Below are 15,199 nucleotides of genomic sequence, written 5' to 3'. Positions count from 1 at the left end.
TAAGCCTCTCTACATGTCGTCTTACATGATGTTAAAAACGTCGCTTACTGCACCAGTGAGTAACCTGTAAATTATTTAAAAGAAAAATCCCCGAATGCGAAACTAGAAAAAGCGATCGGAGCAACTGATCGACAACGGGTTATTAATTAGATGCAAACAAAAAAGAACGTTGTGCATGTCGAAAAAAAAACAAAAAAAAATATTTGTTGTTAAACGCAATGATATAGATTGGAAAAAAGAAAAAAAGAAAAAAGTGGAGAACGTCGTGAACAGGTCATTATGCACAGCGTCTAAACTGCCCTACGTCCACAATATATACGGCAGTCATGTTTATGTGTAACGGGGCTGATGTAATAACGTAAATCTCAAAGAAAAATGAGCCGTTTTTCCCTTTTTTTTTTTGTAATTCTTTAAAATTTATTCCAAGCCCGTATTATAGATGTACGTGTGTGTACGTCATGGGGGTCAGTTCAGTTTCTTTATTAGGACATTTTGTTCTTTCGGCTGCAGCGCCCAATGCATGTACATACATCATCCGGCAAAGGAAAGAGAGGCTGGTAAGTTTCCTTTTTGATTCATCGAGCCTCGCAACAGGAGGCTCCTCTACATACTTGCTCTACTTTCTACCTTACCTCCATAATAGAGTGGACAATTTAATTCACATCAAGTTTAACTCCATTTTTTTTTATTTTTGCGCCGCATCGGCGTGATGCTATCGACGTTATCCATTAGCTGATTATGGGGACGCACATCCTCCCCCTAGTGTCCTATTTGGTTACTTTAGAGGGTCACATTTCAGGGTCCTGGCGCAAAAAAAAAGGACATGAAAAAAAAATCTAATTGTGCAAACAAAACCGTAAAAAAGACTCATCTCCATTGTTTGCTCACGCACGCACACACACCACCAGACCTATCGCGTGTTATTGGATACCTTTTTATTCTACGTGAATAACGTGGGAGAAGAACTAAAAAAAAATGGAGGGGGAGGTATTTTGTTGTTTTTTTAGTGTCCCGTCATCGTGTCACGTTGATGTCGCGTGCCGTCTCTAAATATTAGACAATGGGGAGAAAAAAAAAACAGTTTTATATTCCATCACGAATTTTTAAATTCCATCAATTTGCCAGTAAAAAATCGGGGTTTTTTTCCATTGTGATGTGTTGATTTGGGCGGCCATAATCGTTGGCATCGTTTTTTTTTTCTTGTTTCTTTGCCCTCCATCTTGTGTGGAGATTTTTTCCAGATGTAAACATTTTCTTTCAACACGATTCGTGAACAGACGATATAGATGTATCAGGGTCTATAGACGGGGCATACAATGACGTCCGGTCGTGACTCTTTCATCACGATGTGCATACGATTACGAGCTTTTGGCTTCTTCGGAATTTCTTTTGCTCCTGTTGCATTTTTTCGGTGTAGTGCAAACGAAAGTTGCTTCTCTTCTAGGAAAAAAAAAAAAAAAAAAGAAAAGAAAGGAGGCGTGACCTTTCAGTCGATTTACAGAATCAATTTTTACCTGAGATATGTAAAATATTTCTAATTGTGTGGTCGAAATTCCTGTTTTAGTTTTTCATCGTCACAATTCCTTCGAAAGAGTTTTGTTTGTCGTCGAAAAAATTTGATCAGTCGGAGGTAAACCACAAAAATGTTCCACATCTTTATTTTACCTACACTGTTTGGGGAATAAAAATTTGGGGGGAAAGGTAATAATATCCAACAACATTCCTGCGATACGCCCCCATTTGTGTTGGCTAATGGAATAAAATAAACGAAATTGTTGTCGAATGAATTTTCCACGGGGATGCTCACAACTCTACTGCACCAATATGGCGATGTATGAAGAAACCTGCATCAATGGCAATACGTTAAGAGTCGTAACAATCAGTTCTCTCAGCTAGATAAAACAAATTCACTCGAGTCCGTTGACAACGCCAATCCCACAAAAAAACAGACGAGAAACGTGAACTATGAATAAATCAAATGCGTCATAAAGTCGTTTTTCTTCAGAGTGCATTATTAGTGTTCCCATTTTCTTTTAAGAAATTTCATTCAACCCAAAAAAAAAACGAGAGCTCAATTAATTTATATCCTTCTGTCTGATAAAATATTTTCGTTTTACTGTTTGTAGGTTTCTTCAACTAGAGAACAAAAAACAAAAGAAATTGTTTGTTTTTTTTTCGGCACATTTACTGGCGCCATTTATTCGCTCCTCTATTGCTCCTTCAACTTTATTTGCTGCAACGGCATTCGACATTGCCTAATTTATTTTATTCGAATTCACATTTTCCCCCCTTTCAATCTATTGTTAGACTGTTGTCTGAAAAGACATCAATTTCCGAATACAGTGGGTGCAATTGTTTTTCTTTACGTCGAAAAATACCTGTGGACGTGATATTCACACACGAGGTCTTGTTAAACAAATACCTGCACAGCACAACTATGTAGTGATGCAACAATTGGCTCTTCATCGGCGAGTACTTCATCTTTCTTCCCAGGCAATAAAAAACAAGTACATTTCTCTCTCTCTCTCTCTCTGTCTCAGACAGAGAAAAAGTTGTGTATTTCTGCACCCACCCCCTGCTGTGTGGTTTCATTTTTTTTGTGAAAAGGAGTAGCTCTCCATTTGAAAAAGAAAAAAAAAATGTTCTTTTCTTGTTTCTTTTGGCTGGAATGTGCCCTAGTTTCAGTCTCTTTTCATCCTCGGCGTCCCTTTTCTATTGACTCTTTTTCACGCAATACCTTTCTCGTGCTGTGGATGCGAACGACGATGATTCACACGCCTTTGGGCTTTGTTTTGCCTGACTGGCCAATACTATCAGTTCAGGTGGCTACGCTGAAAAAGATATCGAAAGGTATATTTTCCTTTTTTTTTCCCTACCGATTACTGATGATGCCTAAAGTGCTCCTCCTTCTCTCACTGTCGTCTGCTCGACTGAACACGAGGCAATTCATCATTTTTCTGTTTGTTCGAAAACCAACTTGACGATCGACAGTCCATCATTTATTGAACGCAAACTACTTTTTTGGCTTCTATGTGGAATTAGTTTTTTTTTTTTTTTTTTTTTTTACAAGTGAAAGTCGTACATGGCGGTTGCGGTGGTAAGACTCGAACAATTATCTTCACACATTTGTACAAAACGAGAGTCGATATAGTTTTCGTACATATTCTTCTACTGTTGGGGCATTTTTGTATGACCAGTTCGATCAAAAACAGCCCAACTTGACTCTCTCTCTTTGCATGATACACGTGTTTACAACTGGCAGAGAGACGTTTAAACAAGAGAGAGATTGAAGGGAGAGTCATGGGCCACTAGTCAAACAACACCTAGAAAACGATAACGTCTAACACGAAGAGCCCCAAAAAAAATTTCTAATTTTCTTTCTTTTCTATTGAAATCAACGAACAATAAATTCAAAGGGTAACGCGTGCAGACAGGAGGAGCATTAATAGTCATTTTTGCTATTGCATAGTTTCACTTGATCACCCAGTTTTTAATTTCTGGTTAAATGACATTTTGTACGTTCACTTTTCAGCCAAAACTGGTCCCAGTCTTTTTTTTTTTTTAATCTTCGTTTGGCATTGTGCTTTTGTAGAAAAATAATTTCAATTGATATCTGGTACTTGTTCGTTTGGCGTGGCCTCGTCTTGCTTTTTTTTCAAGTTAAATTCATTTTGGGAGGTCGCGAGCAGAGAAAGGAAAGGTTTTGACTGAAGATTCATGACATTGTCAGCGTTACCAAGTCATAGTTGAACGTTTAAATTTCTTACATTTTCAGTTCGAAAGAAAAAGATTGTACCGATAACATTCAAATCCTTTCAATTCCTTGTACTAAAGAACGCACTGCCATTTCCTGTTTGAAAATGGTTTTTTGTTTGCCGGCATCATTCTTTTTCCTTTTTCTTTCCATCTCTCCTTTCGTTTTTAAAATGTTGAAATCAACACCAGACCCATCGGCTTGTCCATACCGGGAAATACTTTGCCTGGCACAAAAAAAAAAAAAAAAAAAATACTAGTTTTGTTTTTGTTCATTCCTCGGCTATCGTTCTATAAATATTACCCATAGGCTACTCGTATGCAACATATGGTTGGAAAAAAAAGGTTTGATAAGAGTTTTTCTTTGCACTGTCGTGCAACTTCATTTCTCCTGAGTGTGTTTTAACAATTGCGTGCAACATGTACGCTGGTTTTGTTACCATGGTACAGCGACATGCTCTTTCAACGGCCAGCATTTCCGAGAACTCATTTGCATCTATACCCGTTCTTTTAGACTTGCATTGCGTTTGCCTCGAACAAAAATAAGAAATTCGCTTCTTGCCCAGTCATTGCACCAAGAAGTTAATGTAAATTTACAGCCGACAATGGAAGTAGGAAAACAAAATACGAAACTTGTCTCATTATCGGGGTTCCTCTTTTGTAATATTACGAAACGGTCTAATTGAAAAATTCGGTCTTTCGAGATGATCAGGCCCGCAAACTTGTTTTGTTTATCTTGCAGCCACTTCAATGATTTTGGGCATTGGTGCCATTTGTGCTGTCTGGTTGCGCAAAGTGTTCGTTCGTTCGTTGCTTATTGTAAACATGGCAGAAGGCTGGACAGGAAAAAAATCTTCCTGGTAAATTTACATCTTTATTTTTCTTTAAATTGTTCTACATTTTATGTTGCTGGACTTGAACTGCAACATTGTCTCTACAATGCTATGAATGTCGTCTTTCTAGGGGCCCATTGGAGTCGCACTCGTTGTCCTCGGTGCCACCGTGTCGTTTTTTTCAACTAGGAAAATGTATTTATGGAGAAAATTGCAGGTTTTTCCTTCTTTAATATGAATTTTTAAAAACAATTTGCTGTCTACTGTGATTCTATTGGAAGGTTTCATCGTGTTTTGTTTTATTTCAGATATCTGCATGAACTAGATGCGGAAATAAATGAATCGGACGATTCGTGTCACAATGTTATGGCAGTGAGTAAGTAAACATTGACACTACCAAGTTTAATTTTTATGGACTGTGTGTGAAAACTGTGCACTCATTGATGATGGTGCCTCTTTAGATTGGGTCAATGCTCCCGAATTCATCCCCTCGGCTACCATATATTCAGCCGCAAACACTCAGTTAGACTTTCCAGCAATGCAGTCATTTACTGAATCAGGTACAGGTGGTGCTGGTTAGATCTTTCTGGTTTTGCACGAATAGCTATACCTTTATCTGAGCAGATGTTGTCGAGCAGGAAGAAGCTGGACCGAGCAGCCCCCAGTCCTCTGTCAAATCCTATGCCAAAGCTGTGGACCCCAACGCTGGCCAGAGTTTCAAGATTGCTCAGTCAACATCCGAGCTGTGTCCCTATTATTTCATGGGTTCCTGCCGGTACGGCGAAGAGTGCACATACATCCACGGAGATCTCTGTGAACTTTGCAGCCAGCATTGTCTTCACCCGACGGATGAAGCGCAGCGATTGGAACACAATCAGGTAATCCATTTCAGACTTCCGACAACCCAACTCTTACACATTTTGTTGGTACCATTTCTTAGAACTGTCTGCTCCAGCACAAAGTAGACATGGAAAAATCCTTTGCTGTTGCTCGTTCACGAGACAAGGCCTGCGGCATTTGCATGGAGATCATTTGGGAGAAATTGCCGTCCACTAAACAGCGTTTCGGACTGCTCCCAAATTGTTCGCATTGTTTTTGGTAACAACACATCAATTTTCATCGATAAATTGGGTTTACATTCCCCCCCCCAACATTTTACTGTATGTTCTCCAGTTTGGACTGCATTCGCAAGTGGCGACAAGAGAAGCAGTTTGAGAACAAGATCATTCGATCTTGCCCCGAATGCCGAGTCCAATCAGATTTCGTGTGTCCCAGTCGCTACTGGTGCGAAACGAAAGAAGAGAAGGAAAAGTTGATAACCGATTACAAGAAAGCCTTGAGGTAGTAGTAAGACCATTTGTTTCTTTTTCCTTTCCAAGGGGTTTCTAGAGAGCGTGCTAGCTTTTAATTTATTCTTTCCCATTGTGATTTATGTAGCAACAAAGCTTGCAAGTACTTTAATCAAGGTGGCGGTGAATGTCCGTTTGGAAACCGTTGCTTCTACTTGCACGCGCTGCCCGACGGTACCCGAACGGACGTTGGTCCTCCTCAAGGCAAGCTGCGACGTCGTCGTTTCGGGCAAGACGAGGAAGAGGTATTTATACATAATTTTTTATTTGCCATTCGAAAGAATAATTTATTTTTGATTGTGAAATAAAGGCGGAAGTCTTCCAGGTCCTGTTGTGGGATTTCTTGGAAGAGCGTGAGAGCCGCTACGTCCTCCAGTTGGGGCTCGACCTGGACGACCTCGACTTGTACACATCGGATTCAGACGATTATTATTCGGATGAAGCTGACAGTCTCTTTTTCCTCCAGTGAGACGCAACATAGAAAAATAATTCACGTCGAGCCCTGCGTCCCCTCTCTGTCCGTGTGTCTGTGGCTCGTCGGAAACTTCCTGCACCTCGTCAATCCACGTAAATACTATCCATTATTTTCTTGTTTTGTTTATTTCCGTTTTGTTTCGTTTGGTCTTTGTTTGTCTTTTTGTTTTTTTTTCCCACCACACAACATGATTTCAAAAAATGATTAGGAGAAGAGGACAAAGACTCTTCGCACTCACACATTTCTCCCCCTCATGTGGGATACTTCCTGTCATGGTTTCGGCCCCGCCCAATTTCCACTTGCGTCTCTTCAATTTAGTAGTGGTAAAAAAAAACACCATATTCGTTTAGAAGCTAAAAATCAATCTACAAAAAAAACTTGTATGCCTACTGCAAATGCGCTACCCTTTTTTTCTGTGTTATCTGTGATATATTCCGTTAAAAGAAAAAAAAAAAAGGCTTGGAAAGGAAACGTGTTGACGAGATTTTGCTTGCGTGTTTTAAACAAAGAAAAATTGTAATTAAGCAAAAGCGTATGCACAATCTTCTCGTTTCGTTAGGGACCATTTTTTTTTTTTTCTGAAAGAAAAAAAAAATTCTTTTTGATTCCGCCGGCCGTGATTTTTCTCTTAATGCTGTTTTGTTGTAATTCATTTTTTTTCCCCTTGTGTGTGTTGAAATCACGACTAGGGGAATTCGAAAAAAGTGAGACGTACGAACAAGTTAAATCCATTTTTGCGTTTTCGACTCGATTCCCGACTATTCCTTTTAGGGGAATATAGTCGCAATGTTCTTTGTTGTTGATAGCATCACATGTATACGTGGGGGCTATATATTTCGGCTCTCTCTCTCTCTCTCTTCCAGTTCTTGTGTGTGCCGCATATAAAAATACCGAAATGTGTTGTTGTTTTTTTCTCTTTCATTTATGACGGAAAAAAAACAAAAGGTATCAAAAAAAAAAGTTCAATTTCTTCTTGTTGGTAACTCTTCTGTATACGAGAGAGAGAGAGAGAGAGAGAGAGAGAGAGAGAGAGAGAGTTTGTGAGAGGAAAAAAAAACCTTGGGACGTTGTGCACGATTACCTCGGAGCGGTGGAGAAATAACAAGAGCAACTAGAACCTAACCAGGCTCGACCATAAGTCGTTCTTTTACGACGCAACCGAAAATTATTATTATAGTTGTGCTATGTTGCTGCTGCTGCCCCAGCGAGCGAAACAGACGACGTAATCATTTCGAGTGTTTTCAGATCTATTTTTCCCTTTTTTTCTCTTCAAAAATAATCTTTGCTTGAATGGACGGAACAAACATGTGGATGAGACACATTTTTGGAAACCGGCATCCCGGGTAATCGCTGCTATACCCTTTTACTGTTATTTTTTTCATAGAAAATGTTATTATTATTTTTTTCTTTTTACTAGGGCTGCTGTCTAGTACGACAAGAGAAACCTGAAGTATGAAACGGGACTTGGAAAATGAAATATTACAAAGGCTAAATTATTATTTGATGAAAATAATAAAAGTATGTCGTATAAACCGAGAAATGATTCAAAAAGGTGATGTTTTTATCGTCTTCTTACGTTCATATCGTGATATATTTTTAATTTGTTTCTGTACTTTTACTTTTTTTTTTGTGAAGGTTATCAAGAACTTCATTTCCATTCCGGAATGGATGCCAAAAAATTAAGAACCCAACAATTTCAAAATACTTTCTCCTTCCATTTTCTTCTCGCCTTCCAGCCACTCCACGGGAAGGAAAAAAATAATAATTCCCGATCGCATTGCAACGATATCCATACGAAAAGGTAAGCGGAAATGATCATTTTACTATTTCTATTTTTGAATGGCGAGAATGCGATCCCGCCATTAGTTGAAAAAGTGAAAGGGATTCTCGGAAAGGTATGCAAAAAAAAAAAAAAAAAAGAGGGAAGAAAAAGGAGGTTACTTGTCTGAAGGCACAACAACAGTCGGGCAAACGTCCTGTCATCCCTTTGGCCGCCGTAGTTCCATAAAGGGGGGGGGGGGGAGGAACACTCGCTGTGTCGTAACACTACCGATAGATTTCGGATAAGAGATACGATTCGTTCTTGTTTAGTAGAATACCTCGTGGCCGTATTACGAATTTCTTTTTGGCAGGTTCCGACGTCTTTCCTTTTTTCCTCCCCCCGACGCGTAATAAAATTTCGGCGATTTTATTACATTTTATTTTTAGAAAGTTTTTATTTTTTCCCCTTTCCGATTTTGGATTTTCTGTAAATGAAAAGTTGTAGCTCGCGTATAGTGTAATATTCATATTTAATTCGCACGCGTATAAAAACTGCGTCTTTCGCACATTGCGTACGGCCATTAAATTCTTGTTTAACTCAGCAGGGGATTCGAAAATTCATTTCTTTGGTTTCTATTTTGGCCGTTGTTTAATAGACAATTAGAATAGAAGGGCAAGGCTCTACGAAAGGGAAAGGTCGTCCTCTTTTGCTCGTCTGGTTGTCAGAATGACGTCATAACCGGAACTAAATGATGAAATCTCGGGAAACGAGTAGGCTACTTTTTGTTCTTTGCCTTTCTTTATTCTCTTGAACACCGTACGTGCCTCGTTTGTTAAAAATCAGCTTCGGCTTTATTATCGTAACTAGTCCTTGGTGCACAGCACCTGGAGCAAGGCTATTCAAATATCTTCCCTTTACAAAACAAGAAAAAAAAAACAGTATTTCCTTTTCATCCCATTTTTAAAAATTTTACTTGACGCTAATCCGTTATTTTGTTTCAATCTTGACGTCATTGCGGGAAAAAAACTCGTCACGTTGCGGTTCAAAGAATAACAAGAAGCCGGTGATAATTATTAGATTTTAACGACAAACGAGTTACGATATCGTGACAAGTCTCTGCTACTTTTGTGTGTGATGTTGTTTATTCGTTTCTCGAAAAGCGAAAAAGAGTCATCTTTTTCACGCCCAATAGACGTTGTAGTAAACGTGATTGGGGAGATTAGCGAACAACGAGAGGGGAACATGGAAGGAATCGTTTTTTGTTTTGTTTTTTCAGTTGGGAGGAGCACGAAACAAATCGTGACGAACTCGTATTTTTACAAGTTGCGGGCGTGTGTATTATTTACGCTGTTTGAGTCCTGATTTATTGCCGTAAAATGGCCTTCCATTTGTAACGCTCTGTTCGTCTCCCTATCAGCCCATATTGGTAGTTTGGTAGAGCAGTTGCAAATGGGCATGGCGTCACGTTCCATGTAGGTCAACGATGGAAGGCTTCATCGTCAACCTATTCAACTTGGCTTTGTTTTTTCCTCTTCCTTTGCTCAAAGCATCATCATTTGCATCTGGAAATAAGAAGAACATAGTTATTGTTCTTCTTTGCTCTGAAAACATGTTCGTTTGCTTGTCTATTGTTGTCGGCGCTCAGTTTTCTTTCTTCATTTTATGACCGGCCGACTCACGAAATTGTTACGCACACACGGTTCACTATTTCTGCCATCCCTTTTTTTTTTTTGGTTTAAAATTTGAGCTTTCGACCTTGTTGGCTTTAGAAAAAAAAATTCGTCTTGGATGTTGTTGGCAGGAGATCTTTTTGTTTTTCGGTATTCCTACAAAGAGGAAGTTTTTTCCGCTGTTCCGCGACTATCTGTAAATCATTTCACTTTCGTTTCGTAGAAATTTTAACAAGAATTCACCAACAAAAAATTGTTTGAAAATTTTCTTTGGGCTAGAACTAAGACCTCGTAAGGTTTCAATTTCTCACAAACGCGTTTTATCCTCCGTCGTCGTCCGCAAAAATTCGTGAATCATTTTTTTTTTTTTTTTTTTTTTTGAATTTTTGACATGTATGTGAGGCTAGGTTTCGCCATTATTTTAATCGAGGTTATAAATAGGATAGAATCTCTAGCTGTGCGATTATTATTGTTAAACACACAGACGAGACCCCGTTGTTTACTCTTTTTAATGGCCTTTAAAAACCGCTTGGGATCGTCCTATTATTATTTTTAGTCTGTGGCCCTCACTTTACAAAAAAAAAAAAGAAGAAAACGGGTCAATTCCTCTGTGTGGTTTTTAACTCGCCAAAAAAAAAAGGGAAGAAAAGATTTACAACAGAAAGTCTTGCTACGTGTCGTAATAAAAAAAAACGGAGAAAAAAATGTAAACACGCGTTCAGGAAAAAAAAACTTTGTCGGTCGTGAAAAAAAAAGCGTTGGCTTTAAACGCCGAGAAAACCTTCTGTCCGATTATTATGGAGTGTGTGTCTTATTTGATTGGTTCGGCAATGAAGCGATGAGCTCTTTAAATCCTTGAATGAGGCAATTAGTCCAAGTGTCTGCCTTGTGGTCATTCGGGAAAAGCGATTCGCCTTTTTTTTCTTCTTTTTACTAGAAATAAAAAGAATCAAATAAAAATGCGAAAAGGAAACTCATCACACTGCCGACAAATTATGGACGCCGAAAACAAAAAGAAGTTTGCTCATAATCTGCACTCCATCAACTTCTGTTTGTTGTTTTTTTCCTTCTGTCTACAAAAGACAGCCAGCCATTTGATGAAATTTAAAAATTAACATAGCATCTTCTCGACTCGTAGGAAATGCGTGTAGGTATGACGTCATCGTCGTGAGGCATCTGGGAAAGTAGCTCCCATCGTACTACTTTGCGAATCGTGTAGATTACCTGTTTGCATGATCACCTTTTACGTGTAGTAGCTGCCCTTTGAAAGTGAAAATGTTCTCTTGTTTACGTGAAAATCAAACATTTTTTTGCTTAACTGATGAAGAAGCCAGTCCACATTCGTTTTTTAAGGTACCTGAGGGTCTAGTCTGACATCACGCAGCTTTTTACCTATCAACGTGTTTTCGTAGCTGTAATTGTATCCGCTCAATTTTCGGCATTTCCTTGCTTCTCTCGTTCAGGCATCCCCCCCCCTTTCGAAATTGAAAGTAGTTGCAAGGGCTGTCCTATTTTATTTTTACCTCCGTATAATTGGGAGAATCCGCTTTCCTCTGGCCCTTCCATAGTTTCGTTTTAGCACAGAAAACAAGTCGCAATCGGTTTTCTCCGCCGTTCCAGTCGTAGCTTTTTTTCTTTTAAAAACGAGTTCAGGCCGCACGTTATTTACCGGTAACTTTAGTTTACTCGTGTTTTTCATCTTTTTTTTTTATGTTTCGAACAATTCTAAGTGCGTGCATTTTCTAATTATCTCTTTTCAAAAGAAAAAAAAGAAGAACCCGACCCACACACGTCGTAAGAGTTCACTCCATCACCGCCTACACACGTTAATGTTACATAACAACACACCATTTGTAATGATGATGTTATTGTTTCGGAACCACGTTGGGAAAAGTGTGCAAAGCAATTTCCATATTTTAAAATGAATTTGAAAAGTCAGCGCAGGGAAAGCGTAGATGAATAGAATAATATTCTTCCGATGACATCGATTGCAGACTGTTGAATTTTGCCTGTAGACTTGAGATCTTTGTTGAGGATTGTCTTGATATGTACAAAAGGGAGGACCGGTCCTTCGGCCCTCACACAATCGTGTTTTTACAAGGTCCGTTTAACATTCAAGTAATTGTGCTTTCTTCTTTGTAAATCTTGCACGATCGTAGTGAATTACCTATTAAATCGTCACGTTCGGAAATCCGTCAACGCACGCGTGACTTTGTCCTCCAGCCAAGAGATAAGACCTGTTATCGATGAATATCTTTTTTTTTTTTTGTTTAACGCTACATTGTAAGCGGCAAACAATAAAAGAGTGATTTTCTGATGTTGACTCACATAGCTTCTATTTTACAGTAAGAAGGAAAAGAAAAAACTGAAAATATCAGACAGGTGTGTAGCTTTTGATTCATTTTATAAAACGTTTTGGTTGGGTTCGCGTGCTCGAAACACCTGGACGATTAGTCAGAGTGAAAGTTTTGAATTTTTCTTTCTCTTATTTTTCGTGTAGAAAATGTTGTAAAGGAAAAAGCTTTTTCGTTGATAAATGAATCGTCATATTTAATTCTTTTTTTTTACATTTTTATTTTTTCCCCCCAAAAAAACAAACAGGTATTCCATTCCGACATGCAAATTCTTTTCCGACCACTTGGCTTCACTTCAAACTAAGAAATTTGGTGGCCGATCTTCTGTGATACGGGCGTAGAATAAAAAAAGTACGAAAGAAAAGGAAAATCTTCTAATCATGGTCAAAGTATAACTAAACAACTGAAAATTATGAAAGAAAATGGTCCAAAGTAGAAGCTACGTGAAAATGTTCTCCCATCTTCTACCCAAGCTTCAACACTCGGGAGAGAAAAGGTAACGGTGTCACACTATGGAACTCAAGCTTACTACGATATTTTTGACATATCGACACGACACGCAGACACGTTGATATTTTTTAAAAAAGGGTAGCAAAAGCTAAATTCACATTAGAAACGTGTAACGATTAATAATGAACTGATGAATTAATATGTGATAGAAGGGGATCTTACTATGAAACATTTATTCTCTTGACTGCTCAAGGCATCTCCACTTTTGAATGTACTTTGTTTTTTGTTTTTTTTTTCTTTCTTTACTTCAAGTGAAAAAGAATTGGGAAAGAGCGACGGTTGGGAGATGAAGAAAAAAAAATTTGGCAAATTATTCTTGTTTTCTAAGACAGAATTTAGATATTAAACGTCCCGTGAACAATTAAGATGCGAGGCTTGTTTAACAAACGACAAGGATGAGAGGAGGTGCAAGAGATGATTAGTGATTTATCGCAATTATTATATGATGAAGCCTGGTGTGAGACGAATTTTTTGTACGATGAATCCTTTCTTCCGTTAAACGATGAATGCCGCCAAAAAGGACGAAAAAAAAGAATCAAGAGGCGATTTCGATGAAAGAGAGACGAGGGAAAACGTGGTAAACGACGAAATTTTCACGTAAACAAAACGATGAGAAAACTCATAATTCCATGTCCTGAGCTTCGTCCTCACTGAAATCCGACATAGAGGATTCCGAATCGGACGATAGGTGAGCGGCTTCTTGGGCTTCCTGCTCCCTTAAAGCCTCTTCAGTGGCATACTTTTTGACATAGTCCTTGTGGAAATAAAAATCTCAGTCACTATTGATCTAGGCTTTGTGTACTGAAACAAAATTACCTGCACTTTTTTCTTGTACTCTTCAGGTTTGTGAAGATACATAGCTGCTGCATCTCCATTTAGTGGATCAATTGGATTGGGGTACGTCAGAAGTTGTGGTAGAAAAGATTCAAAGATGTTCGACAAATCTTTGGAAAAAGAACATGTCTAATTAGTATCTGAGCTTGCTCAATATATTTAGCATGAATACCATATAAAGCAGTCCAAGCTTGATTAATCACATCAAGGCAGACTGTTCCTGATACTTCATCAATGTTTGGATGGTAGACTTTATTCATGAATCCAATAGACGGAGACTTGAATGGGTAGTGTTCTGGCAAGTGCACTCGTACTTTCCAAATACCTCCTTCGTAAGGTGCTGTGATGTAATTAAAAAAAGAAAATAAAACTGTAAATATGATGCCATACCAGTTCATCACTTACTTCCTCGTGGCCCATAAAACTTGACAGCAAATTCGTTCAGGCCTCCTAAAATGGTGACCTCATACTTGCTCTCAATCCTAAAGATGAAAGTAATGAACGTTACAATCAAATTTTCTGAGACCAGGAAACCAAAACCAAAATTCACCAATAGTTATGTAAAAAAGCAAACTAATGTATAATTTAAACAAAAGGTAGACAAAGTTAAAACTTTCTCACAGAGACGTACAGTTTGATGACATCTGTGTCCATACGACGTTTACCAGCACTGGGCGAGGACATTTTTTCTTCTTGTTCAAAACTGACTCCCTCGCGTAAAACTCCTGTCCGATTTTTCTCTCTACAAAAAAGAGTAGGTTCTTTTTTTCCCAATCTAGAGTTTGCTACTTTGCTTAATTATTTTCGATAGAACAGATGGGCTCAATGGCCGACTGCTAAGGGAGACCAACAAATTCTTTCTCGCCTTTTATGACGTCACCTTATTTATAAGCAGCACGAGGAAACTGACTGAAAGATATCGTATTTTATAAAATAAAACAACGAATACAGTCGATGAGCTTGAAAGCAAAAAAAAAAGGACGAACTGAAGACCTTGAAATCGCACAGTTATTTTGGTTGAAAAAGATATACGCAGTGAAGGAACGATGTGCTTTAGCTCTCCTCTTCCTGACTACTCCTCCCCACTGGCCCAAAACCATAACAAAGACACACAATCAGCTGTGCTGTCATAGTGTTTTGCAATGTCTTCATTTATCCCAATTGTCGATTTTATCCTCACATCATACTAATTATTATAAATTTCATGTCTAGTAATATTTTTCTTGATTTTTTATTTAATTGTAGATAAAAAAAACGTACCAAGTTTGTGTTTGGACGCAGCCCTGGCTGTTCCAGCTGCAGGGCGCGTATTTTGAACTGAAGGATTAAAAATTTAGGTCAGGATTCTGCGCGTAAATACGTACTGGAAATGGAGAGGGAATTCTGACGGTAAGCTACTAATTCGTTTCATTTGGGAAACCTAATAACCATCGCAAAATCTAAAGGTCGCGTTTTCGACCCAGTCGAAAACATCTTGGGCATTTATTAACTGGTTAACTTTATGAAATATTTAGTCCTGCTCTGATTTTGTTACTTTTAATCGGAACAGCCTAATTTCATTGAATAATGCAACCGAATAAGGCCTTTTTGTGTAGTTTCTCTTTTAAAAATCGATCAGCTGATTTCGATGCCTAATTAGAAAGCAGACGACTGATTACA

General features: G+C 38.4%; 2 protein-coding genes across 2 annotated transcripts; one reads left to right on the top strand and one right to left on the bottom strand.

The window, feature by feature from the left end:
• The first annotated feature begins 2,750 nt into the window (after positions 1–2,750).
• On the top strand, positions 2,751–13,314 carry LOC130694534 (probable E3 ubiquitin-protein ligase makorin-1). The gene is made up of 13 exons (XM_057517607.2): positions 2,751–2,850; positions 4,496–4,613; positions 4,717–4,803; positions 4,895–4,962; positions 5,048–5,146; positions 5,211–5,464; positions 5,527–5,684; positions 5,760–5,927; positions 6,024–6,180; positions 6,246–7,753; positions 7,828–7,962; positions 8,046–8,211; positions 12,444–13,314. The coding sequence occupies exons 1-10, from the start codon at positions 2,754–2,756 to the stop codon at positions 6,402–6,404; spliced, it is 1,365 nt and encodes a 454-aa protein (XP_057373590.1). The 5' UTR covers positions 2,751–2,753; the 3' UTR covers positions 6,405–7,753; positions 7,828–7,962; positions 8,046–8,211; positions 12,444–13,314.
• LOC130694548 (ubiquitin-conjugating enzyme E2 H) lies at positions 12,863–14,328 on the bottom strand. Its single transcript, XM_057517624.2, has 5 exons — positions 14,172–14,328; positions 13,946–14,022; positions 13,713–13,880; positions 13,523–13,650; positions 12,863–13,460 (listed from the first exon to the last, which is right to left on the bottom strand). Exons 1-5 carry the CDS (start codon positions 14,222–14,224, stop codon positions 13,326–13,328), a joined length of 561 nt encoding a protein of 186 aa, XP_057373607.1. The 5' UTR covers positions 14,225–14,328; the 3' UTR covers positions 12,863–13,325.
• Between the last annotated feature and the right edge of the window lie 871 nt (positions 14,329–15,199).

Source organism: Daphnia carinata, chromosome 4, assembly GCF_022539665.2.
Source record: "Daphnia carinata strain CSIRO-1 chromosome 4, CSIRO_AGI_Dcar_HiC_V3, whole genome shotgun sequence".
Lineage (NCBI taxonomy): Eukaryota > Metazoa > Arthropoda > Branchiopoda > Diplostraca > Daphniidae > Daphnia > Daphnia carinata.
This window is presented reverse-complemented; position numbering and strand designations above follow the sequence as displayed.